This window comes from Patagioenas fasciata, chromosome 5 (assembly GCF_037038585.1).
Source record: "Patagioenas fasciata isolate bPatFas1 chromosome 5, bPatFas1.hap1, whole genome shotgun sequence".
Lineage (NCBI taxonomy): Eukaryota > Metazoa > Chordata > Aves > Columbiformes > Columbidae > Patagioenas > Patagioenas fasciata.
The window spans coordinates 48,716,905-48,744,561 of NC_092524.1; the positions used below are offsets into that span (position 1 = coordinate 48,716,905).

Below are 27,657 nucleotides of genomic sequence, written 5' to 3' on the forward strand. Positions count from 1 at the left end.
TAAACTCATGGCATTTGCACAAGTACAAATGCTTGTTACGAGGGCAAGGCAAGGTAAAAACAGGAGCCCCTTTGCCTTTCTCTCTTCTACCTTAGTCCTGAGCAACCCATGTCTACTTAAACTAGATCAAATCCCAAAGCAAGTTTGCTGCCCTGTTTTTGTGGTTTGTTTTTTAGTCTAATTATGTCAGAGGCAGCTCTCGGGGTTGAGGGAGGAGTCATTTTTTTGTAGCTTCCATTCCTTAAATACTTTTTCTACTTCTTACATATTTAACCGATGGATATGCTGGGAAAATCTTCAGAAATGTTTGTTCCTCCTACATGCTTCATCCTTCTGATGGATCATATTCTCTGCTTCACAAGTTGTTACAAAACACTTAAAGGAATGTGAATGCTGCCTCCATTGTTTGCATCACCCACAAAGTCAAGCAGGCTTTTCCTTTGCCTTGCCTGGAATGGGATCCCCTGAGAAATAAACACACTTGGTTTGTGCTTTGAGCATCTTTCCAACACTGATGTAAGGCTGTGCAGGGCTTAGGTTCATTTGATGCGAGTCATCCATCCATCCATCTATCCATCAGAGGCGTCTCACAATCTGGAAAATCTAAGAGTTGAGTCTGAGCAAAGACTCCTTTGTAATCAAATAAAAAATGAAAGGGGGATGAATATTTACCTTGACAAAGTACCATCAAGGACAAAACGGGATTGCATTGCAAAGCCATAGGTGTGACTATTATTCTTCAGACCAATGGTTCATCTAACCAATATCCATCCGGACATGTGGTAGGATCCAGGGTAAATGATGCTACAGTGGCTTCCTCATGTGCAGATCTATCTGTGTCCCTTTAAGGGGTATAACTTTTTTTTTGTCCCAGATTAATTTATATTCTACTGCTGTTCAGTGTCTGCCAAATTGTAATATCAGAACATGCCTATATCAGAAATACGGAACAGAGCAGAGATTTTGGGAAAACAAGCTATTGACAATAAATCCCAGAGTATTTCAAGTTTTCTGTCTGAGCAATTTTGCATTGTCCCTCATTTAGGATCTTCATCCCTTGTTGTAGCTCACATTTTGGCCTTTACAAGTTGAGATTCACAGCAGCCTTTTTTATTGGCATTTCCAGTTAATTTGGAACTCCACAGCATATATGCAGTTATTAGTTACTTTCAGCATGTGTTTCTTTGCATCTGTCAACAGTAAATTTAATATGCCATTGTGCAGACCATTTTCACAGAACTCCTAATAAGAAATAACTTAAATAATTTTGTGCCATCTGCAGATTTGTTTCTTTGTTATTTACCTCCTTTTCCACAGCACTGACAATTATGTGAGATGGGGCTCCTTAAGCAGAACTTCTCCATTGTTTTCTTTGTCGTATTGAAAAAAATACCAGAATTTTGTTCCTACTTTGTTTATTGTCTTTTATATCAGTTTCTAATTCTTTACAGCACTTTTTCTCTTATTATGATTTTTATAGTGTCTTTTGGTAGAGTGCTTTTTAAAAAGGCCCTTTGAAATTCTGCCTGACACCTGTTTTCTTTTATCTGGTGTTTTGTTATATCTTTGTAGATGCAGAGAGTCCTAGTACATTTGATTACTTATAGAAAGAATATTTGGTTTACATTATAATATTTTAATAATGCGTGACATTTATTTCTGCTACATTGTGTGACAACGAAATAAGGTTTGCAAGTGCCTCATTCTCAGGACCATAATGTATTAATATATCCTCAAAAAAAAAAAAAAAAAAAAAATTAAAAAAAAGGAAAAAAAAAAAAAAAGTTATATTAATTTGTTACCTTCCAGTACTGTAGTGGCTGTGCTCTGTAGGATAATGAATGAAAAGTTGCATAATTTTGTTAGAAAATTCACTTTACGTTTAATAGTTAAGTGCATATATGTTTTTAGGATCAACACAGTTTGTATTTTCTTTTGAGAATAATATATGTTAACAGTTTATGCATCTTTCAGTCAATATCACAGCTCTCTGCAACTATTTACATAGTAATCTGCACAATACTCTCATGAAATGGTAGCGTATGATTACTCTTGTTGTATGAATAGGGAAAATCATGGCTTGGTAACATCCCTCTTCCACCTTTTCTGTTCCAGTGCAGTACCTTTGTGTGAACTGTAGACTGAAGGTGGTTAAATTATCTTTCCAAGTTACCACTTTCAGGATCAAATCTAATGGGAAAGATCCTTGTGATTATGGCCCTAGAGGTTTGAAATCAGCTGGAGAGTCATCTGAACCTAAGTTGATTGCATTCAGAGAGCAGGGAACGTGCATGCTGCTCATCAGCAGGGATAGTGGGAGGCTTGAGTAGCTTCTCCAAAAATTAATTAGGGCTCTTCTGCCAGTGTCCTGAAGCTCTCAAAGCTAAACCAGACCTTCCTTCACACTTCCTCCTTGAGTTGTGCAAATCCTTGCACGTTTCAAAGAGGCAGGGTCTCTTTGGATGATGGAGACACAGGAGGGGAATTAATGAAAACTGAATTAAGGGAGGATGCAATACCAAACGTTAACCAAACACTGAGGGAAAATTGAATAAGAATTTGAGTTGTAGACCAAGATATGGAGTGATTTGTGCTCAGAGTTGCACTCTGCACTTCTCTAATATTGAACTGTGAGCAGTGATCCACCTATTGATTAGGAAAGGGCCCTGGGTACACCTATTCCATCAACAGACAGAAAAGTTAAATCAGTGAAAGGTTCTGACTTCCTTCCTCAGCTTTCATGTACGTGGGAGGTGAAACATCCATAGGGTCAAACATTTTTTCTTGATGACCACTGAAGCTGTTTGACCTCTAGAAGTCCATCAGGCTAGGAAACGAAATGAACTATAGCATCTACCTGGATCTGAAAACACATGACGGATATAAAGAAGAAACAACTTTTTATTAAGAATTTCTGGTCAGACCACAGATAGAACACAAAACCCTGTATAAGTGTTGAAGAAGCTAGAAGGGAAGATGAACAATTAGGAATAAATTATATGCTCAAGTTGCTTTTGCTTTACTTTAGGGATGAGAAGAAGCAGAAGTTTCAGCACTATAGTAAAAAAATTCTGAATAGGCAGATCAGATTAGACGAGAGTCCTGGTTTTTTCTATGTTTATTTTTTCATCCTTTCCACCCGAAAAGACCTTGTTTGTAACGCCTACTATGTTTACCACAGGCAACAACAGTCAGTGGATAAAGACAGGCAGGATAATGATTGATCTGTGAAATGGCTCATTTTGTTAACTAAATTACAGGTTGTGCTGTGGACAGAGACGGCTGACAGGCAGTGTTGCCCAAGCACCAGCCCTCACAGAAACTGAAATATGTACTTACCTTTCATTAGTGCACACGGTATCATTATCACCATTGCCATCGCAACAAATGTGATTATTATATGTGTCCCCTGAGAACAGCTGCAGACAGAATGGGTGGACAGAGCAGTGAAACAAGCTACCCTGCTATCAGGAACTGTTCAGCCTGCAAACAAACCTGCAAATATTTCAGTAAGAGGTCAGACAATTCTTGCATGAAGTTTGCAGTTGTCTAGAATTCTCCCATTCTGGGATCTCTGAGCACACAGAATCACAGAATGTCAGGGATTGGAAGGGACCTCAAAAGATCATCTAGTCCAATCCTCCTGCCGGAGCAGGAACACCTAGATGAGGTTACACAGGAATGTGTCCAGGCAGGTTTTGAATATTTCCATAGTAGGAGACTCCACAACCCCCCTGGGCAACCTGTTCCAGTGTTCTGTTACCCTCACTGAGAAGAAGTTTCTTCTCAAATGTAAGTGAAACCTCTTGTGTTCCAATTTGAACCCATTACCCCTTGTCTTACAATTGATTGTCACTGAGCAGAGCCTGGCTCCATCCTCGTGACACTCACCCTTTATGTATTTATAAACATTAATGAGCAGACTACAGTCATTTAATAAAAACATTGTTCTCATTTTAAAGAAAAAGAAATTTGGGAAAAAATACTATTACGCTTCGGGCAAGTTAAACAGCAAGTCCCTTCCAGCATAAGGGGTAGGACTAAGATCTTCTGACCTGCAGCTCTCCAATTCATTAACTAAACCATTATTTCCTTCTCAAAAACAGGTGACTTGCTGTTTCACAGACCCTGGAGTAAATGCTCTACCAGCTGTCCACCTTTACTGGTGAGCAGCGCTGTGCTACCAGTGTTTTCAGGAATGGATCCAATGAGAATCATCACTTAAACTGTAATAAATCCTGTGAGCAAGAGTGATGCGATGCTTACAAAAAGAGAGCATGAGGGAAGATGTTTACTCATCTTACTATTTAGGTTAATACTTTTCCCCTAATAACTGTGAAGGGTAAAGGAGCGTCTTTTCAGTGCATTTTTGGATGAGGTAGGTGGGCCTAATTTTGAAAAATTGGACTGAGCATTTACTGCTTATAAAAACAGTAATAAAATAAAATGTGATAAATATAATAAAATATCATAAAAATCCATTATGAAAGCTTGTAAGAAGTGCCCCTATATGTAGAATGCTGATTTTGAATGCAGAAATACTGTCAGCCCATTCCAGAAGGGCATTTCTAGATCAGCAACCTTTACCAAGCCAACACAAGGAGAGGAAGGAATTCCCTGTTTAGACTCTTGCAAAAGTTTATTTCTAAGCACTATCAGCTCATTGTATACCGTGGAGCACAAGAGTGTTCATTCTTGATTTCTTGAAAAGAAAACCACGTCCCTGTAAACTTTTGTTATCTGTATGAATGTTAACTCCTAATGTAATGGTCTTAACATTTGGTAGGAAGTATGTGCCTAGATTATGATTGAGCATTGTGTTAAATAATAAAGTAAATTGATATCTTAGTTTCATTAGCTGTCTGTTAATCAGAAAAGATGAATCAAAGTGCTTGACTTACATTTTCAGTTTTGTGCATTATTCTGTATTCTGTATTCAGCCTGCCCAGTGTTAAAAACTGGTTGCTCTGAACCCATGAGCCTTGTGGTGATGTTTCAGGCTAACCGAAAGGTCCCTTTTGTCATGCTGCTTTGCTGGTCTGTTTCTATATCTTATTTTCCATTTAACAGTAAAATTAATGAAGTGAAAAACAATACTCATCCTCAGAGCTTAGCAATTACCTTAATTAAAAAGAAAATATTTAACATGACATCGTTAAGATCAGCATGCCCAAATGTAATCAACTGTAACTTTGAAAAACCTTTTAAAAATATTTAATTTGGCACTCAGGGAAGTTGCTGATTTAACAGTCCAGGAAACTGAGCTCTGATTGCAAGCACTGTACCTTTAGTAACATGAGTCATTGCATCTGTTCTGTTTTTCAGCTAGAGGCACTGTACTAACAGTAGTATTTTGGTACATGGTGTTGATGCTTTTGTGTACGTGGTGTTGATGTGACACTGCCTCCTCCTTTATTTCCCCCATTTTTCCTTTTCATAGCTTTATGAGAGGCTCTTCAGGAAGGAGAAATGCAGATAATTGTTCAAACCCTTGTATAGAACACAAAAAGCAGTATGAACTTCTGTAACTTATAAGTGACATAGACAAATGGGACTGCAGAATGTTTTTATCGAAATTGATCTTCACAGCAAGAAAAGTACACATAAACCCATAGTCAAAAGATGGAAATGTTCTGAGGTGTTAGTGCTATTGTGGCTTACATAATTTCTGGAAAGTGACTGATCTGGATATGCTATGGTTGTCTGAGTTGGACAGAAAAAAGTTCATCATTTTGAAAACGAAGAGTGGAAATCTTTGATTTGTTTTCAGTTAGCAAATGTGGCAGGGTTAAGTGCAGGTTCCATTTGTGTGTCAATACAATGATAGAGAAGTGGCTTTTGCAAATAAACCACAGGTAAATCTTAGAAAATAATGCAATATACCCAATCCTCAACTGCTGACAGAGTTAAAAAGACTCAGAGGATCAATTTAAAGCAACAGTTTTCAAGCCAAATGTGTTTTTAGATAAACATCACTGAAGTCAAAGGAATGGTGCCAGGATTAAACAATGCCCTTCTCTTCTAGTTAACAGTTGAACTCAATCCACGAAGGTAATAACAGAAGATCACGGTTCTTTTGTAACTGTTTGGTAGTCTCCAGCAAAGGAGTTAGAGTCTCAGCCCAGTTGATAATGGTTGGAAAATACGAAATCCTCGGAAACCAGTCTGCTTTAGTATGCATTAAGAATAATTTGGAGCTCTTTACTCTTGAAATCCTGAAAAGAGAATGGGTTGTAGGGTTTGAATCCCACTCCTTTTCCTCCCAGAAGGTTCCTCAGGTAGTGAGGATGGCATGTAGGAGTCTTCATTGATGGTTTTGCTTGTTCCATGCTGTTGGATGTTTTTTGTTTTTTTTTTTTTTTAAAAAAAAAGTACTGTATCTTACACGTCTATAAAATTATCCAGAAATATGGGGAGACACTTGGCGCTTCACAGGAGACACTTGGCACAGCTCCTCTATCACTTTAATCCAGATCAAGACATAGCTCCTGGTTTATCGATTTCCCTCATCAGTTCTTTCTTTTCTTTTGTAAATACAGGTATTGATTGCTATTAAACGTTCTCACAAAAGCAATAAAGGCTCTTTCATGCTTTTGTCCTACTTCAGATCATTCTGTTGGCGAAGTGTTTGCTAGAAAGAGGGCAAGGCTTAAATATTCTCTATTTGAAACCACTTACCTTATTTCACAAAGAAAGAAAGAAATGTAGTTCTGAAGGCTGCGAAAAGTGCATACATCTAATACCACCTTGAAGGCTGCAGAGCTCTCAACCACTGACTGTGATACTGAAGCCACGACGTTAAGGTGGCATCTTTAAGTGTTTAAGATGCAGTATTAAAAACAAAATAACCCCCAAACAATCCAAGACTCTGTCACTTGAAAGAAGAAACTGCATCATAGTAAAAGTGAATTGATAAATACATTTTTAAAAACACCAAAACACCATGAGATGCAAGTAACTTTACCTGAAGAAATTATATTCAAATAGTTTTCTCCTATTGCATTGTTGTAGTTATGGCAGACAAAAATGTTGGGTTCTAGCAGAAAACTGTGTGAAACCGCTAAGCTAACTTAATCTATGAAGAATTAATATCACATTTAGAGTGTGGCCCAGCTCTCTATTCCAGGCAGCCCTTATTTGTACTACCAACAAATTTGAGCAAACTCCAGAATGAAACGTATTCAACAAACTTTCCCTTGCCACCACGTAGCACATGCTTCAATGTCAACAAGAGTCCTTATTAGAAGGATGGCAATGTTATCTCCTGTGATAGTAATTCTTCTTAGTGGTCTCTTGAGATACACTGCCCAAAGTTTGGCAGGGAGATTAAGGATAGCCAGCCTTTTTAGCACTAGCCATTACTGCACCGAGTAAATACTGTGTACTAAAAGATCATCATGATGTGTCTTTTTTGAGGCAATAGTAGAGCTAGTTACCAGTTCAAAGTGGTTATGCTCTGCATGTAATTCCAGTTTGAGAAACCCACATATTTTATTGTGAGGGAAAGGTAAAAATAAACAAACATAACAAGGCCATTTTTTGACTGGACATATTTTTAGAGCTTAAACATTTTCCACTGAAAGTAAATTTTGCTGCTTTTTTTAGAAAATCATGTGTTCAGATAAAATAAATACCTCAATCCTAGGTTTATAAATGGTAAGAACATTTTCACTTTATCTCATTTTGTCATCTTTTCTGCCTCCTTTTTTTCTTTGAAGGAAAAGGGGAGATGAAAATGAAGACCAAGTGGAAGAATAAGTAACATGCCTAAAAATTCAAATGTTCTAACAATATTTGGGTAATGAAATGAAACCACTGTAATTTTTTTATTAATATTTCTTCAGAAAATCTGAAAACTTTAAGAACGAGTATAATGCTTATTCTTTGACATCTTTAATGTTTTTCTTTCAAAACACAGCTGAAATGTTAAATCAGCTGTTGTACCACCTGAAGCATTCTGGCCGTTCGTTGATGGTCTCCTTTCATGTGCTGGGACAGTTCTTGGTTACTGCATGAGGCTCGATGGTGAGAAGCTGTACAAACTCTTTTGAAACTTTCAAAGCCCTGATGTAGGAATTTGCTGTGAATTCAGGCTGTCATTTGTACCCATCTATTTAGGGAAACTGTAATTATGTTAACTTGTGTTACAGTGCGAAAAAAGACCGTCATAATATCATGATATAGAACCACAATCTGCTTGTTTTATCCAACCTTAAAGCTATAGTATAGGTTATCTCTGCATGTGGGTTGGTGTTACTTGTATTTCCTGGAGCTTTGTGTCATGTACTGCATTCTGCTTTGGTACAAGAGCATGACTGATGTTTAGTGGATCAGCATAAACTTCTTTATATTATTCATTCCCAAAAAAACTGTATCCATTTTCTGAAGGAGAATCTTCAATTATTAATATTGCGATGACGTACAAAGCAATTTGAAGATAATGATATTTATTTAGAGGAGCAGTGAGATTCCACAGAGATGAACAGGAACTTTGCGAAAAACAGACACATTCTATTTTGTTGGATTTTCTCCTTTCCTTGTCATTTTCCTGTTGTAATATGCGAAAACCAGGAATGCAAGATAGCTACAAACATATCCCACATCCATACACGTACTGTCTGTTTTGTATTGTTGGTACTGTTTTCTTTATAGTGTATTTTGACAAGGCTGTGTCACTGGCATTGTACACCAATTTGCAGAATAATCTTTTGAATCTTGAAGATGCATGGTGTCCTCAGGTGAAAACCAGTGCTCTAAGAAGTAAATGACTCTGGTTTCACTATGATATAATTTCTGATGTATTTATTTTTAAACTGGCAGCATTAAAATTTCTACTGAGCTGGCTGGTAGTTACCCTTTAAAAAGTTCTTGAAGGTCATAGTCTGTCCGTAGCATAGATATAGCAGAGACATTGGAAGGATGTGGCTACTAACTCTTTTACGCTATCATGCATGGACATAGGCAGGCTGATCAGTAAGGTTGAGAAAGCAGGTAATTTTTAATTATCCATTTAATATTTGCTTATCAAGAGTGTCAACTAAAACCAGCTTTTCCTCTTTTGATGTAAACATTCAGAAAATCTTAAGTGTCCAGTAAAATCATTCTGTGATTTTACCAGATTTCAGAGAAGCCTCTTCCTGTTACAATGTAGTTTGGGTCTTCTAAAATGAAGATGATGAAAGATGCCAATAGAAATTAAACAGGGAATCCACCGGGGAGAAGAAACAAGTCCAAACTCTGATATGACAAGAAGGAGAATCATGTGAGAAGGAAGATTATCCAGGATTACTGTTAAAACTGTTCAGGAGAAAAAAAGGTCACAATAAAGTTTTAATCCCACAGGAACCTGGACCACATCTAACACAAAGGATTAAGACCTTGGCTTCAGTGGCAGCAGTGGCTGAATGACTTTATGATGTACAGGGCATCCTGTTACTCACTAAGATCTGGGGTGTCATACTCCTACCTGCCTTACCATAGAAGCTGTAGTAAGAGTCTCGCTCTAGGGACAGCTGCTGATCTCCATCACTTTATTCTTCTTTGTATCTCACCAATGAAAGTGCCCAAATTACCATTTTCTAAAACACTTAGCTATCCAGGTTGTGGTAAGGTTTTCAAGGAACAAGCATTATTCATAGTGTTTTATAAGATGTTCACCCAAGCCAGCCTCACCAACTGACTGGCTGCTGTCTGGATGCATCTGCTGGAATCATTACTGGCTTTAGCCCTTTTCCAGCTAAGACTTCTCGGTTTCCTCTTTGCAGGCAGACATGAAAGGAAAGCAGTAGGAATTGAGGTGGGATCCTGGAGATCTGGTTAAGGTGTAGAGGTGCAGAAATCAGCAAGGTGATCAACAGTTCAATCTGTCAGACTGGCTTGCTAGCCAGCATGCTTCTTTGGTTTTAATTCCTTTTATCGGTAGACTGTTATATCTGCCTTCCAAGCCCAAACTCCTGTGCCTTATGGTGCCAATACTGGCCTCAATCTGCATGAAGAACAGCTTTAGACAACAGCTGTAATAACTGACCACAGACATCCAACACCCTTATCTCTTTTTCATTTGTATTTCATGTAATAAACCTGTTACATTTTAATTGACTATCCCAATCAACTAGTCAGGGGGATGGACTCTGTAGGAAGGAAAAAAGCTGGGGAGTTGGGACTATGGTTGTATCATTGCAAAAAGATAAGGCACAGCTTATTCTTATTTCCCTAAACAAAATGGCATTCTTCAAAATCTGACTTCTAAAGACTATGATATTTTGTGGTGAACATACAGGATCAAGCTAAATCCTTTTTCAGATCTAGATCCTCTGTAGAGCTTTGTCCTGAATACAAATGTCAGGGTTTGACCTATTAATTTCAACAGCATGCTGACAAAATGATGAATGAGAGGAACTGCGTGCTGGACAAAGGCAAGAAAATTTTTCCTTCCAGTATGTAAGCACAAACAGTGTAGTTCAAATGACAACAGTCCTGTAGCTCTGAGTTCCATTGGCTATTTCAGTTTACTCACAAAAACTCTGTCCAGATCACGGAATAGATTGCTTCTGTACTGGTCTTACCTCCCACGCCCTGAGCTGCCTTTACTCTGGTGCTCCTAATGGTAGCGACAATGATTTATGGACAGAGGATTGTCTGTAAAGGTGGTCCTTTGTCTCTTCCTGAAGGCCCGGTGAAACATAGCTTCTTCCCACAGAAGATAATGTGAATGAGTGGCTGTATGGAGAGGGAAGGTGAATCAAGGAGTGTGTCCTCATGCTTAATTCACTTGTGTTTCTCTCCCACTGATTTCAAAGTGTTAGAGAATCTAGAAGACCCTCATTATCTAAGGGCAGCTGGGACTGCAAAAGGATTAGGCTCTTAGCATAGTCCAAAGAAAGCAGTTTCCTTTGGTATATTGGTTGTCCTTTCACATCTCATAACTTTTTTTCCTAGAAGGTACAGAAGATAAGGTATCAGAAAAAGGTACAGAAACTGTACCTCTACTCCTACTCTCTACTCCTTCTCACATGTACAATGCAAAAAAATTAGTCTTGGAAGTACTTCAGCTTTCTGTATGACATCCCTTCCCAAAATCAAGTTTCAGTTTGAAATCACAAGTTCTGATCTAACAAACATGATACAAACTTGGCAAGGATCTCTGGCTATACCACTTTGCCAAGCAGCTTTACAGTAAGCAAATTCCACAACACAAAACAAATACACAAATCGCCAAATCATAACTTTTTCGCTAGTGGTCCATATTGATTCAGTAAAATGAGCATCTTTTCTCTGTAGGAAAATTCAGCCGTGGTGTAAAGTGCTGTTTATGACAAGATGCAGATGCAGCTTTTTCAGTTTTGGTGAAGATGAATGTAAAAATGACTTTGGGATTGGAGGGGCCAAATGCCACTCTGTGGGTAGAGGTGCTCAGGTTGAATGGGCACCACAAAACACTAGACAGAGACTCCTCAACAGTGGATCATAGAAAACATGCATTGAGCTGCATATAAAGGCTGTCAAGGAAAATGGGAGGATTCTATGTGAATTCATTTAGTAGGTAGCGCATACTATGGGCGTATAAAACATGAAAGTTTGAAACGTTCTTTGACAGCAAGGTCAAGGTAATGTAAATGACAAGTTACAGACATAAGAATTAAAGGACTTCTTAATTTGTTGCTCTGTTCCTGTATCTTCTCTTGATTTCTGTAAAATTTAGTCAAGTCATTTCTCTTTGTCTCTGGATTCCAAGATCCACGTGTTGGAAAATATGGCCTCCTTGGTGACCTGTGTGTTCAAAAGCACCATGTGCTTCTCTTATTCCACTGTTCCTTACCAAGTAGTGCTCTGTTATAGAAAATTAAAAAATCTGCAGAGAAATTATTTAGGGTAATTAGGGTATTTTCATTAGAAATATAAGTTTCCTATTCTGCAATGTTCAGGTACTGTTCTGTATTTTCTACTCTCATTCGAAATCTTAGGAAAGGTTGATTCAGAATTGGAAAATCCATCCACTGGAGTCCAGCCGCATCTCAAAAGCCCCATTACACTTCCTTTAAAAAAAATTTGCAGTTTAAATAAAACAAGCTTTGAAAAGCTAGAAATAAACTTACTGAATCCAGGCACTCTTTGTGTTTACATGTACTCATATTTTCCTCATTATTTTGTCTTATTGGAAAGGCCTATTGAACCTCAGCTCAAAACTCTTATCAGGTAGACAACTACTTTGTTTACAATATGCTGTTGATACTATATACAGTCCATGAAATCTCTTTAGTAGATTTCAAAAGGAACGTTGACCTTGGATGCATGAAATTCTATTTGAATTCCATGAGAAAACCACACTGAAAAAGGAAAATATAGTGATATATAGTGCTTAGTCATATAGTACCTCTGAACAAATATTTTTGGAACACGCTGAAAGCCTGCAACACTGTTTATGATTAAGGGTTGAAGAGAGTTTACAAAGAAATACAGTCTATGCAAAACTGAGTTTAAAAGGACTAATTTTGTCCAATGCCGCTTCAGCCCTTGCACTTTTATATCTACTGTGCTTGGGGTAATTGGATGGTGGCAAGCTGATATTTGTGATCACCTTCACTGTCAGACAGCAGTGTCCTTTTCTAATGCCATCTTCTTGATAAGTGCTCACTTTTCTGTGGGTTACGGGTTGAGATGGACAGCCCTGGTTGCTGTTACAGAGTGATATACGCTGTGCTTTCAGCCCACAGACATCTCACAATTGTACCAATGTTCTTGATAAGGAAGCCTAGTAGTTAAAGTACATAGTTTATTCCACTCTGCCTGTGTCAGATCTTTGATGCCATATTTTGTGTAACTACCACTTTAGCTTCTGTCAACATAAATAGTTGGCAACGTTACCTAGTGGATTAAAACTCCAAGGAAGACTTTGGGAGGTGGATGGACATATTTTCTCCTGGAAGATATCTGCTTTTGAGCAAGTTGCTTTTTCTTGTACCCTACTAAAATCTGACTTACTACTACAGTAATTTTGTTATTGAGTGGATGTGACATTTTAGCAGCTGGTCACGTTGTCTGAAGAATGAAATACACGGCAGCACTTAGACACAGATAGGTAAAGACCTGCTTTTCAGCAGCCAAATTCTGTAATGCCATACGGGTACAGCAGCTTTGGATGCTTTGAGTTTAAAATGCAGTACACAGTGTATGTTGGCTCAGTCCTTTAGGACAACAGCAGCCATCACCATTCAGAATGGTTCCTGCTTCTGCCCTAGTCCAAAATCATACGGTGTCATTTCACGAAACTTTCCAGGATATAATATTAATATTTTCAAAAGACACCATCAGAATGTTTAATCCTAATAATAGTTGGAGTTCGCACTGTCAGATAGGGCAGGCTTTAATGATGCATATTGTAAACTGCGGGAACAAAGTAACTATCTGCATCATGTATTTTCTAGTGAGGCAATGGACAGGTATTACTTTCTTGGTTTGTTTTGCATTCTGTTTCCCTAGGAAATGCACCTTTTCAGCATGCTGCTAATTTCTGGTTTTTTTACTTGTGTTATGATATCTTTACATGAGAGGGATTAACAGCCTCATGGCTGGAGCTTCACCAGCTGTGTAACAACATTTTTTCCCACAAATTGTATAGCCTAAACACACCTGCATGTATTTCTTGTAACATTTTACCACCTGATAATACACTAGCAGTGTACTGGTGCTTTCGTAGGTCATGGAAAGAAACGATGTAATTGGGCACACAGTCCTAGGCACTGCATAGCACAGAAACAAGCCTCCCTTTTAAGACCGCTGAATATCACTGGTTACTAGGCTTTGCTCAGCGGGTGTCAGATTTAAGTAACAACAACTAGATGTGCCACAGTGTTCCCCAGATTTTGAGGAAATGGATTTAAGGTGAGCTTAGTACAAACCTCGTCACGGTAATGATGATGCTGTAGATCAGGATGCTCTGCTTGATGTTAATTATTTGTACTGCAACTACATCTGGAGGCCCCACTGGATATCAGGGCTCCACTGTAGTAGATAATATACAAATATACTGTTTGATAAGCCTGTGGCTTCATAATATAGAAAGACAAAATTGAGGGAGAGAAACGGAAGTGGCTTGTTCAAGGTGCAGCAGAGCAGCAGTAAAAGCAGAAAATAAATATTTTCTGTCTTTCAGCCATCTACCCTAACTAGACCTCATTGTCTCTATGAGTCAGTGATGTTAAAAAAGGTCTCAAACTGTACTGATGACATCACTTTACATGAAATACAGAAATATCTGTTACCAAATTAATTCCTAAGTGTAATTCTGTTGATATTGTATATTAATGTTACCTAAAAACCTGCAGTGATACATAAAGCTCTTATCAGGTGCAGAGTATCTGAGCTGAAAAAAACAAGCAGCTTCTCTATCCCATATATGCTCTTCTTTGGCCAAAATATATTGTGAGTGAAGCAATACTTAATTAATCACTCTTGACCCAGGTAGAGTTGTCACAGAATTGGGCTTCTTGTCCATTTTTTGGTTTGTCTTCAGGATAGTTTTGTTTGTAAAAGGAACTTTTATTATGCAAAAGGCAAATATTGAAAGAGGGAAAGACAAAGGAAGAGAAGAAGATAAGGTAAAAGCGAACAAAAGAACTGCAAGTTCATATCCCACTGGTAACTCAGTATTTCTGTGACATTGCAAGGGTGTTTGGTCAAAAAACACGTCAAGAACAGAAAAGAATAAGATCTACTTTAGCGGTACTCTATTGCTGTGCTACAATTTCTTGTAGTACAGGCCACTAAAAACGCATGATCTAATAGTCTGTGTCCCACATAAGCAGCCAACCGGTAAAAAGCGATGGGCAGTTTGGAAAGTTTGGTAAGCTCTTAACAAGGAAATTTGTATATGTCTTACCTGAACTAAGTAATGTGACGTGTTTCAAAACAGAGAATAGAAGTAATCTTTCAATAGAAGGGACGCTCCCAGGGAGCACTCTTGAATAAGACTGTTGTTGGTGGTGAATAAGCCTCAAATGTGAGCCCTTGTGGTAAGATTGTGGCCAAAAGATATGGTGTGGTCTTTGAACATAAAAACCAAAGTGGTTGTGTAATTTCTGTAAACTGAAGTTAAAAATTTCTGGTGTCTGCATTTGAAGAAAAGTGCAGGATGTTTCAAAAAGTACTGCTTTGAAATTGGGTGCATCTTTTTGAAACACCCTGTATCAGTAAACCAAAGGAGGTTCAGGGCCATGGGGAAGATTAAATGAAGGATTGGAAAACTTGCTTTCAAGTGAGAAACTCAGAGAGCCGAGCGGTTTTCCCTTATGCTCTATAAAGCTGGAGGGAGAGTTTGCAGTCACACAAAAATGAAGCTGAAACCATTTTCTTGCTCTGAGGCAGGACTAATACAGCAGCCTGGCTGTGTCAGGTGTTTATCTAAACTACCCTTTCTAAACCTTCAATGAAGAAGATTAGATTCTCATTAATCGTTGTCGATTTCAGTGTTTCACCACTTTACAAAATGAATAAGAATCACTAAAGACCTTCAAGAAAATGTGAACTTGATCACAGTCTTACATGCCATTTATAGAAATACGGTACTAGATGGTTTTTCAATACAGGAAGTAAAAGTTAAAAGAAATGGTAGTGATCTGCTGATAAGGAACTGCTGATCAGGAGGTTCTCTTAACATTGTTGCATTCAATGGCTCTTGATTGACTTTCCTCCCATGAATTAGTGTATTTTTGAATGTATCTTAGGCATCCAAAACATCCTTTGACAGTGACTTGCATGATTCAGTTATGTACTGTCTGAAAAGGTACTTTCTTTGCTTAAACTTTTTTATCTGATTATTTTACTTCATGTTTGTAATTCTCTGAGTTATAAAAAAATAGTGCTGAATTATCTCTATTTGTTATCATTTTATATATACAGTTTCAAGTGTGGTACTTTTTTGGACCTTTTATATCTCCTCTTATTCTTTCTGAAACAGCCTGTACAGATCTGTGTACTGTGTTAAAGAATTAAAGTCAAAGGTGCAACATTAACGTATAACTTTTGCACACTGTTCCTTTTTGTTATAATTCTTGACATTCTACTTGCCTTTTTGACCATGTTCAACAACTGGGCCAATATCACCAAACAAGCAACTGCAGTGACTCTGAGGCTTCTTTCCTCAGCTGCAAATGTTCAAATTACATATAAGTGTTGTTCTAAAATATATCCTATAGTTAAAAAACTAATCAATTCAGACAAGATATATGGCCTCATATAAAATTTTAGAGGAGACTAGATTAAAGCAATTGTCCTTTTTAGCCTTATAAATTATGTATCTGTGAGAATTGCTTCTTTTAAAAACCATGGCCCCAAGGGGTAATAATTTCTATTTATTTTGTCCTCTATGTGTATCATTCTCTCTGATAAATAGGTTTGTACCTGACATTTAGTAGATTTGGTTCAGCACCTTGAAGAAGAAGTAACAAGCAGTGTATAACAACAAACAATCCACTGTTCCTCGTAATAGCCCTCAAAAATTGGACAAAATTAGCTGGCCTATGTACTTCTTTTCACCTTCATAACATTTTGTTTGTTTCTTTCTTTCAAGATAACTGTAAAGTGTTGAAACCCTAAATAAAAGCTTCCAAGTTATGTGAGAATCAGTGCCTGTCATTTCCTTAAAAACATTTGCTGTTTTTGTTATTGTATTTGCCAGGGTGACTGTAATGGTTCTTGAGTCTGCCTTCCCTGCTGTCATTATTTGGGTAAAAGAAGACTTTGTCCACTAAACTCTCCCTTTACCCAACTCTAGAGTGTTATGTATACTGAATTCTGAATGTGGAGTTACTTCCCAGTGGTATTAAAAATGGCATTAAATATGAACAGACAGACTGGAGTAGGAGGAACTACCTTATACTCTGTGCTGAATACAGGTTCTAATATTTTTCCTTCTTAAATCCATTGATATACATATACTGGAAAGGCCTGTCCAGCCATGCATTTAGTTCTAGTAGCAGCTCAGAAGGGTCCTCTGTGCAAAATGCTGGTTTTTACTATTTTTCTAATCAGTAAAGAACTTTGAGTTTCTGTTTACAGTGAAAGTTCACATAAAGTGAATTGATACAGTAATTAATGAATGTGTCCTCTGTGGAATATCCACCTCTACCTTCAGTTCTCCTGGATATCTCTCTACATTCAGCACTGTTGCACAAAGTCCTCCAAACCACAAGAAGTGAGTGATCTGACAGCTGGACTAACATCCAGAATCAAGTTTGAGGAAAACAAAAATAAAAATTCCAAAGACAGAGAAATAAAAGTTCAGTTTCTTTTTGAAAACATTGACTGAAAGTCTGAGGAACCTAATTAGAAGGAAGCCATTCCAGGAAGAGCAGTGCTTGGGGTTGTAAGAAAACAAAGACATTTTCCTGACTTTAAAGAGTAGCAGTTGAAGTGTATGTGTGTGGCATTTGTGGAAAAAGAAAGAAGTTTACAGAACCTTCCTACAGGACAAAATGGCCTGTTGTAGTACTGAAATAGCTTGTATCACTTTCAGATAAGAGCAGCAAAATCAGCAGTGATCATCAGACAGCAGTAACCAGGAACAGTGTCTGCCAGGTTGGGCTGATGTCTAGTCATGTCGGAACCAGCCTGGGTAGGAGGAGGGGGCAGTCTGCACAGTAGTGACTATTAAAAAATGATGAAGTAAAACGAATATGAGAAAACAGTTATCCTGGGATTCTAGTTGGATTTCAGTTATGTTTTATAAATGCCTCTTTTTTTTCCTTTTACATTTAGTTTCAGGAAAAGGAACAAAACAATGTAAAGGTACTGGAATAAACTGCTTCCCCCTGCATCAGTAGGAATCAAGTTTCTTCAACAGAATTGCTATTGATTCGTATTGATGCAGCTGAGAGTAGGATCTGTCCTATTGCCTGGAGTTCTCTTTCTAGGTTTCTGAAATGAAATGCTTTTCGCTATATACTTTCAGTCCAAAAGATTTGAATTTTACATTAAGAAAAACAAGACACAAAAATAAAGCTCTTCTCAGAGCACAGAGTGCATGTGGCTGTTCACATATGTGTCCTCTCTAACACACTCATACTACTCACCTTACAAAATCACTGCCACCCCCATTTGAATTTCTTTCCGCATGGTCTGCTACAGAAAGACAGATGCCTTTAAAATGTAAAGGCACAGCACTGAGAAAGCAAAGGCCTGACAATTTGCATGCAGACAGGCTTTAGTTTTCCTTGAGTGAAGGGAAACAAAAGAAAAAAAATACCTGCAAAATCGTCAGACATCAGAAATGATCCTGAGGTCCCTCCAGAGGAAAGGAATGGGGTTTGGAAAAGCTGAAAGTAGAAACTAAGAACATCTTAGGATGTGCTCCTCTTGAATTTTAGTTGCTGTCAGGGCTGAAAGAGTTGGGATTGAGAGGATATCATCAATGTTTAAATAAAATATATTTTGATTTACAGGGCTTGTAGAGCTTGGAAAGAGAGGTGGCTAACACCCATCTGTCACAGATGAAGAATCTGTTTCACAGAAAAGTAAAATAAAAACTTGCCAAAAGTGAAATAATACTTAAGGGCGAGCAATAGATTGCAGATCCCCTGATCCAGGCTGTAGTTGAGCCCTGATATAATTTAATAATGTTCAAAATGTTTTGGTAACAGTGCATATTACAAGAAACTGCTGCCAGAAGCCTGTGGAAGGACACCATGTGCGATAGAGAGGTAAAGGGGAGGCCTTCTGCGTTCTTTCTAGTACTTTGCTTTTTGTTCTTATAATTTATCTGCAACTATTCTATTATGTGATCATAATTACTTTCTTGAAGTCTTAGAGACGTCATGGCAGAAGTTTATCTCCAGAAGGACTGGAAGTGAGGAAATGATAGTGTGGCATTTGAGGGCAGCAATTTTATGGGACAAATCAGCAAAAGATAAATTCTTGAGGAACTTTAAAAACCTTTTTGGTACATCAGCCTTACATAAAGAAGGGAAGAAGTAAAATACAGATTGAATGCTGAGTTCACTTCATTATTTATATGTAAAATGGTTCTCAGTTTTCCAATATACAGTGCCAGCACTTGATGTCACTTGGAGGTTTCAAAAACATTAATTAATGGTCATCTTTCATGGAAAGTGTTTGGGTCAGCCCAGTGAATACTGATGCAGAGAGGAAAAATGCACACTGCCTGTTAAAATTCTCTTGAGCCCGTTTAGAGTATGTAACTTGCATACTCTGTGTGGCTCTGTATTTAGCTTTTCTCTTGCTGTATGGTTAGGATTTTTTTTTTTTCTCTAGCTACAACAGAAGTGCTACAGATAGTGCCTCAAAGATAAGTCTTTCTTTGTCACATTCTTACTGGTCCAGTTAATACCTGTGTTTGGTAATGTGGAAAGAAAATCTACTAGCTAAATGTATTGGGAAAGGAATGAAAGGTCACGTCCATCATGAAGTGTTAAAGTCTAATAGTAGAGCTTGTCTTTTGGATTTAGAAGGGAGGTAGGTCTTGGTGAAAGCTGCTTTTAATGAGGTATTGTAGTGTAGGGAACTGGAATTGAAGAGATCTTGAAAATAAATCCTGGATTTTCCGCTGGTGTCTATGGGCACTGTCAGGGTTTGGTTTGGTTTTGCTTTACTTTACTTTTTTTTAACTTTTTCTTTTTAAAACTTATTTATTTATTTATTTATTTATTTATTTATTTATTCTCTCTCTCTTTTTTTTTTTTTTTTTTGGTCTGCCAGAAATGCATAAACTAATTGTTGATTTTTCATAGCATCTGGTGTCCTGGAGATATAAAATACCATGAATAAACTATGAATTCTGTGTGTGCAGTTTGGCTTCGATAGCCCTGCTTTTGGTAAACTGTGTTTTATCCTGGTAATTAGAATGGAACCATTTTTTTATCACAAGCTCCTACTCAGTCCTACTCAGTATCAGTATCTGCAATAAAGTTGTGCTCCTGCAAAACTCGCGTTAGAGTCGCAGGCAGCACTGCCCAAGGGGGAGCAGAAGAGAGCTGGAGCAGGCCTTCAGTGAGGCCTGTGATCTTCTTCTAGACAAATTCTTTGCATTTTGCAGGTGCAATGAAGTGTTACATTGCTTTTAGAAGGGCTGTATTCTCTCATCTGTGGGAGGGGGTGGCAATCTGTTTGGGATGGGGGTTGCACCAGTTTGCTAATTTCCCTCTTCTCTCCATCAGACTAAAGGCCACTGACGGTTTGCAGTCCTCTGCTTCCAGAATCTTATCTCTTTCCTAGTTTGCCCTCTTATCCTTGGGTTATCACTGGCTCTTTAAATGGGGTTTTTCCTTCAGGCCTGGGGAAAGGGAATAACAAAAGGTGCTATCTCCTATTCCTCAAAGGAGAGATCAGAAACATTTTCTCCTTCTGCAGGGAAGATTAGCTAAACTTCCCACCATCCTTTTCCCCACTTGCAAGTTTTTATCTCTGCCTCGTTAAGCCTGTGGGGCTTGAAGGTATGCAGCTTTCACTCCACCGAATAACTCTTGAACATTTCTCTTCTGTAGTGGTAGAGATCTGCTCCATTAGACAAGGTGCAGCTCTTCATCTTACCTGCTCACATTATGCCTTCACCAAGTTGGACTCTTCTCAGACTGGCCGGGAGTTTACAAAAGAAGGTTGATGTCTTGATGGCAATTGAAACGCTGTATGAAGGGTTGTCTTGGAGGTTGATTATAAGGCAGCACCTTGCAAAACCACATGGAGTCAGCAGACAGGTCACTGGGTCAGCAGACTTTCTTTGAGCAAAAATTAATCACTTGTTCTTCACAAATTGTTATGCAGATAATTATATGGTTGCCAGCAAAAGATTCACTAAAGTAGTTTTGGGACATAACTAACTTCATATGTCAAAGAAGTGGTAGAGCCATGCCAGCAATGTTTTTACCTAAAATAAATCTGTTTGCTGAAAACTCCCTCATTTTTGGAGTAGCATGAGAAAAGAAAGATTGATTCTTTTCAAATGGTTTTTGAGTTCATGCCTCTGGTGGGAGCAGCAATCCACTTACCCCATGTTCCGGGGAAAAAAAGATTATTAATATCTTGAAGGGAAGTTCATCTGAAGCATAGCAGAGTGAATGTATGTGAGGCTGTTGCTATCCAGCATACATTTAGCAGAGTCTAAGGTTTACCATTATAACAAGAGAAAAACCAAGGTCCTTACTGTAACAGTGCTAAACTGGAAGCAGTCAAAGCACAGTCCAGATATTTTAGTGACCTCTTCAGCTGCAGGACTGTTTGTTTTCCTTTCCTAATAACAGCATTGTAGTCTGAGGACTAAGGAAGAAAAAAAAGTCCAAAAAAAGAGCAGTATTGAAGATATAAAGAACTTATGATGAGTATTTTGTTATGAGTAAACTTTGAAATACAAGGTAAAATCGGAATCAGGAAAAGTCAGTGATAGAAACTGGAAGACATAGGGTTTTAAAGGAAAAGGTCTGTTGATAGCAGGAGACAGGAGTAAATCCAGGACAGGAGTCTGAGGTTGCCATCAAGTGCAAGAGAAGAGGTTTCTTTCTTATTGGTGAGATTTGCTAACCTGAATGCAGTGAAGTCAGTCAGCATAAGAGCCCTGAAGGATGGAGTCCTCTGCCTACCCAACAGATGCACCACGTAATAACAGTAACAAAATTTCTTCTGTTTCAAAGAGGTTATGTTTGGATATGAGAGGGCCATACTTTCTGTTGTTGTTTCTTCCTTGATTTTTCTGTTGAGACAGTTAACAAAGCTATTGCCAATTTTATAGTATGAATGGCTAGCAAATGTATTGCCTTCCTATGTGATACATTTTAGTTCTGCCTGTCTGCAACAGATTTGGATCCATGTGGTACACCTAATATGCCTTCCTTAAACATTGACACCAGCATGCTATGCCTCTCCTTGAGGGCTTGAAGGTATATTCCTGTTAATTGTATATTGTACAATGATGGGAATTTCTGGGACTGTTTAAATCAGTAGTATTAAATGTGTATACCTAATCGGAATATACTCTGGGTGTATATTTTGCAACCTAAGGTCGCTGAATATGGTTGTTACTTGGAACTATATGAGGGCAGCTGCGGGAGGAAGTGTTGTGGTTCATACAACTGTTTTTGCCTGGACTGCCCTTTCAGTCAGTGACTGATAAAACATTATGGAGGACTGCTTTATTGGTAAAGCACTGCTTGGGGTGTGATGTAGAAAAGTAAAAGACTTTGGCCATTCCTGTCTATTGAAAGTCTGGAAGGTTTTCCATTTGGTTTAAGAACAATTAGCTTCCCTCAGGTGGTCAAAGTCAGATAATTACATTTTTGCTCAGTTTTAATTCCGTCCATCTTGTTACTGCATTCTTCCTGCTGGATCCTACAGTTTGGGTTTTTGGGGGACTGGAGACTGTTTGTTTCACTGGTAGAATAAGAGAACAAAACAGTTTTTGGGATGCAGCCTGCCTGAGGCTGCATTTCGGGTGACAGTTGCACAAGTGGCTTCTAACAATCAGAAGAGATGTTGTTCAAATAATTATTTATCCACATCTCTTTGTTCTTATTGCCTGATTTCTCACCTGTCTTCTGGGATGTTTTAAGGGAACAAATTACTTGCTATGTTCAGATGAATGCTGTAAAGAAGAGCGCAAAAGACAATGTTTGCATTGAAGCAGAGCCAATGGAGGGTGTCCTGACAAAGCTCAAAGCAATGCTTCTGTGTATTCTTCAGTGCCATCTACTGGCACAATTACCCATCAGAGTTTTATAGCCCAAGAACATTCTCCTAATAGGCAGCAATTTACAATCATTTGTTTCTTTTTTCTTTTATTTTAGGAGCAAGGCAAGATTGGTGTAGTTTTCAATATTGGCACAGTGGACATCTCTATTAAAGAGGAAAGCACACCTGTAAATGATGGCAAATACCATGTAGTACGCTTTACCAGAAATGGTGGCAATGCCACACTTCAGGTTGACAGCTGGCCGGTGAATGAACACTACCCAACAGGTACATACTTTTTTTTCTTCTTTGTTTTTCTCTTTCACTGTATCTGTACCTACAAATCAACGTTTAATAATGACTGGTTGCTATATAAATCTTTGTTTCTTCATCTTAGCAGTAAATTTATTAGCCTGGTAGTGTATAGTCTGTCTGTTGGAAAACAAAGTAATGGTCCTTTACACTGGAAGAAAGCATGTCAACTGTGTGGTATGATGCACATAGATCCTGCTATTTCAGAGGTCTCTAAGTGTATCCTGGTTCTGCAGAGAGTTACAAACTGATTGAACAACAGACTTGGTTTTGCTACTTGTGATGTTTTCTACATATTTAAGGGAGAAGTTTTGAGCAGACTTTATGCAAAGGAGAGATGACTCTAGCCACAACCAAGATACTGTCAATACAGATATAGAGTTGAAGTATAAGGAATGTGGAAGATTAAGTTGCAAGTATTTGAACAGACTTTATGCTTACCTCGTAATTTTTCATCATTGGAATTTCACTCTCTCTTTTAGGTTTGCAGATATAAAGTTTGACAGACAACCCAGCTGAAACTGTCAACTCTTAGTTGACTTCAGGTCAAAATGCAGTAGAACAATTCAGTATCTCTTTGGAAATCATCACCCTAAATCCACTAGGAATAGTGAACAACTGGCTCTTGAGTCACTGTCCCATCTTTTATTCTACCACTGGCAAATCACAACCTTGTGATACTATATGTCACCATGCTAAAAGATTGTACTCACTCCAAGAACAAAACTGGCTGCTGTATGTGATGCTGACTGCATAAGGTAGTTGAGGCTTGGTGATGTGGATGGTTACAAAAAGCAGGAGGAGCACACGGAAAGAATTCCAGTGTTAACCACATTCTGTGGATTCATGTGAATAACATGTTGTCTAAGATCAAGCTATGATCTTCTCGTTGGTTTCCAGTACTAAGTCTAAACAACTTTCAGTTCTTCCTTTCTAGGTTGAACATGACCCAGGATGGAAGGAAGAATTTTGTGATAAAAATGAGGCAATTTGCTAGTTGTGTAAGAGTTGCCCACAAGCCACTTAACCTCAATCTAGGAGCAATGTCCTAATTGTTTATGCAATATCACACTAATAAATTACTCCAAGGGGATAATTTTCTCTCTTCCACTCAGAAAAAGCACAAGAAAATTTTTTATGTGAGTGATCCTGTGGTGGTCTCTGCCACATATTCAACATGATACTTTGTCAGTGTTTTAGTGATATATATGCAAAAGAGTAGATTTTAATAAATATCCTTTTTTTTCTGCGAAATAATAGCTTTCCAAGATTGCCATGACAGACACACAGAGTTAGATTCCAGCTCTGCTGTCCATTGGTTAGAGAGGGAAGTGTGGCCAAACTGACCATCTTACTTCTGCTCCTTTCATCAATTATTTTGTGGTAAAATACCTCTGATCCACTTGGCAGCCAATTACAGTCAGTAAAAACCCCACGAATAAATTTTCTTCTAATATTACGTGCTGTAGTAAGTCTCTGGTGTAAAGAAACAAAATATTCAGCTCATTGCTTTAGAGATTTTTTTTTTTTTAAAAGGGAAAATAAATCACATTCAGAGACTACCTCAGTACCTTCTGCTTCTGTCTTGGCTAAATATATTGCTGTGTTTTCATTAGAAGATATATGGTTTTATAGAGCAGCATTAATCCTGTGTTCTGGGCCAGTATTGGGTATATTCAGCTCTAGCCCAAGGGAAAAGGACACCTTTTTGTTTCAGACACTTTTTCCTTTCATGCATATATTTCAGTTTCTGGCTCTTTGTAGATGATGAAGTTTCCCACCTGTCCCTGTGGAAATAAGGCTTATGGGATCATACTCTGTGTGCACGTGCATGTGTCTCCCTTATTTTTTTCAGTTTGCTTCAAACTGTTTTTTTAGCCAAATTGGGAAAAAAAAAAAAACAAAAAAAAAAAAAAAAAAAAGGAGGGGGGGTGAAGGAAAAAAAAAAAAAAACAAACACTGAAAAAATCCTACATGGATAGGCAAAATAACCACGGGAAGAGGGCAGTGTTCCAGCCCTCCCAAAGGAAAGGACTGTGGCTTGATCTCAATTCATGTTAAATACCAGTATATCCATATAATAAAGAGGCATTATGAATGCCTCAGACTTGGGAAAGCTTCAATGACCCAATAATTACAGGAAACCAATTCTTATTAGTTCAGTTTCCTAGGCAATTAATGGTTTAGAAGAAGACCAAACAGTAGCTTTTGAAATGAATAATTTGTTGTCTCTCATGGACCAAACTTGAAGTATTGCTTCTCGTACTGAATGCAAGACCAAACCGGTGTTCAGCAGAATTTCAACTCTGTAAAAACCTTTGTGGTTGGGTTGACCCAGGCTAATCCAGCGTGTTTCAGCTGGAGACTGCTGAAACTGCAATTTTTATCAAACTTGTGTATTAATAGCTAAGGAATCGTTTATTTTACACATAGGATCACTTCAGTTCTGGCAACACAGTTATTTGTACTGTTTAGAAAACATCCTATTCGTAGCACATGCATGTTTGGGCATGCTATGTTCTCTGTAATATGAACAATTTCATGTGTAATTGATTTTCTGCACAGTGTTACAGCATAATTTTATAAACTAGCTAAAGTATCTTCTTCATCAGCACAGGTGGTGCAATCTGGAGGCAGCAGGGCTGAATTCTGAATGGAACTTCCATGCTGGTCTTTGAGTTTTATTACGTGTAGAAGGATTATACGTTAGACTTATAATTACTTGCTCAATGAAAAGTACAAATTAAAGTGGGATATTCATTAAATGAGCAAAGAAAGAGAATATTGGCTTTCCTTAAAACACAGTCTTCAGTTAAATTGAAATTAAATGAAACTAGCCCAATGGGACTGAAAGACTCCAAAACTGTATTTTTCCAACTTCGACTAAAAAACAAGGAAATCGAAGGAAAACAGAAAAGCATTGGACTTACAATTCAGGCACTGACATTGTGCTTTTATAACATCCAATTGCATCTCAGTCACCTGCAATGTGAACTTTATACTTTGTTGGGAAGAAAAGGGTTAGAGAGAAATTGTAAATGAGGGAATTATCTTGGAGCTAAAGTTGGCTGAGTTTTGGGGTTGAAATAATCCAAATCATTAGGGAAGATCTCTCACTATTTGTACCATTCCAAGCCTGCTAGAGTTTCTTTTACTGGGCAGCATGACTCTGAACAGCGGCCCAGTACAAGTATCTGAAACAAAGCTCCTGAGAACTGGGTGATAGCAAATAGTAGCATTAGCACTGGGGCTGCTATCTGCAGTTCAGCTGTTGAGGTGTAGATCAGCCAAAAGTATTAAGCCATCTATGATTTATTTGCGTTAGTTTTGCTGTTTCTCCTCTCCCTTAAGTACACAATAAGGGGATGGCTTTTTTCCCATAGGCTGTACTGATAGCCAGTTCCTTTATGCTTGATTTATTAGGTTGGTCATTACAATGTGTTTCTCAGCCAGGGTATACACCTTTTGTTAACATATGTATGAATTTCTATGCCCTAAAGTACAGTTTTCCATGACTGCCTCCCTTCTGTTGTCAGATATGCCTTCACTCTTTGGTGCACATCCCAGGTAACAGGTTGCATTTGGTCACTCTTATTTTCTTGCTTTTATGTCCTTACTGAGAGCCTTCCCTATATCTAAATAAATCTTTTTAGTAATGCAGTAGGAGTCATTTGGGGCCAAGACTAGGTAAGATAGGAAAGCTAGTTTAGGAAGAGGAAGCATCTGACATGCTTTTATTTCAGATTACAGTAAAATCCATCAAATTTGAGGCACTTTACAGTGGGATAGACAGATTTAAATTAGGAATGCTGGGGTTTTTGATGCAGTAAACAATTCTCAGAAGAGTTAAAAACAAATCTTCTGTCTTGAAACAGCTAGTCAATATTATTCCAATTTGTAAAAAGGGTGTGAGGGCAGACCCAGGGAACTACAGAGTTGTTACTCTAACCTCAGTTCCTGGAAAAAAATATGGAGAAGATGATACTGGGTGCTACTGAAAAACATTTAAAGAATAATGCACTGATCAGGCACAGTCCACATGGGTTCACGAAGGGAAAGTCCTGGTTAACTAATGTGATATTCTATGATCAGGCCACCCACCTAGGAGATGAAAAGAAGGTGGTAGATGTAGTTTTTCTGTATTTTAATAAGGCTTTTGATATTATTCCTCATAACATCCTTCTGGACAAGTTGTTCAACTGTGAGCTGAGCCAGTATGCAGCACAGTGGGTGAAGAACTGGCTGAACAGCAGGGTCCAAAGGATTGTAGTCAATGGGGCTACATCTGGCTGGCAACTGCTCACCAGTGCTGTTCCTTAGTGCTCAGTTCTAGGGCTGGTTTTGTTCAGTATTTTTATCAATGATCTGGATCCCCCCTCCGCTCTCTTATAGAGAATGTTTGGCAAAGGTTATAGTTTTACATTTTAGAGAAAGGTGATGAGGCACCAGCTCTAGAAAGAATCTCATGACTATCAGTTTCTCTAAAATATTGTTTTTTACCTTATGACCTCTCATCTTTGAGAAAACTTCCAAAAAGATCATTTTGGGACAGCTGAAATACATACAACATCTACATTTTAGATTTAATAGATACCGTATGTGTTGTGTCATCTATCCACTTCAGTGGTAGAGAAGGTGGAAACAAGTGAAATATTTGTGCTGGTCTTCCCCTTTTGA

At 38.1% G+C, this 27,657-nt stretch overlaps 1 protein-coding gene across 47 annotated transcripts in view; it reads left to right on the forward strand.

The window, feature by feature from the left end:
• NRXN3 (neurexin 3) overlaps positions 1 to 27,657 on the forward strand; it is a 1,036,700-nt gene that overhangs the window by 875,875 nt on the left and 133,168 nt on the right. For all 47 annotated transcript variants that reach the window (XR_011739408.1, XR_011739409.1, XM_071809509.1 and 44 more), the window contains one exon: positions 22,785 to 22,956. Coding sequence is in view for 45 of the 47 variants with exons in the window: in XM_071809509.1 (XP_071665610.1) it covers positions 22,785 to 22,956 (172 nt within the window). In the remaining 2 variants the exon portion in view is untranslated. The remainder of the gene's footprint in view (positions 1 to 22,784; positions 22,957 to 27,657) is intronic.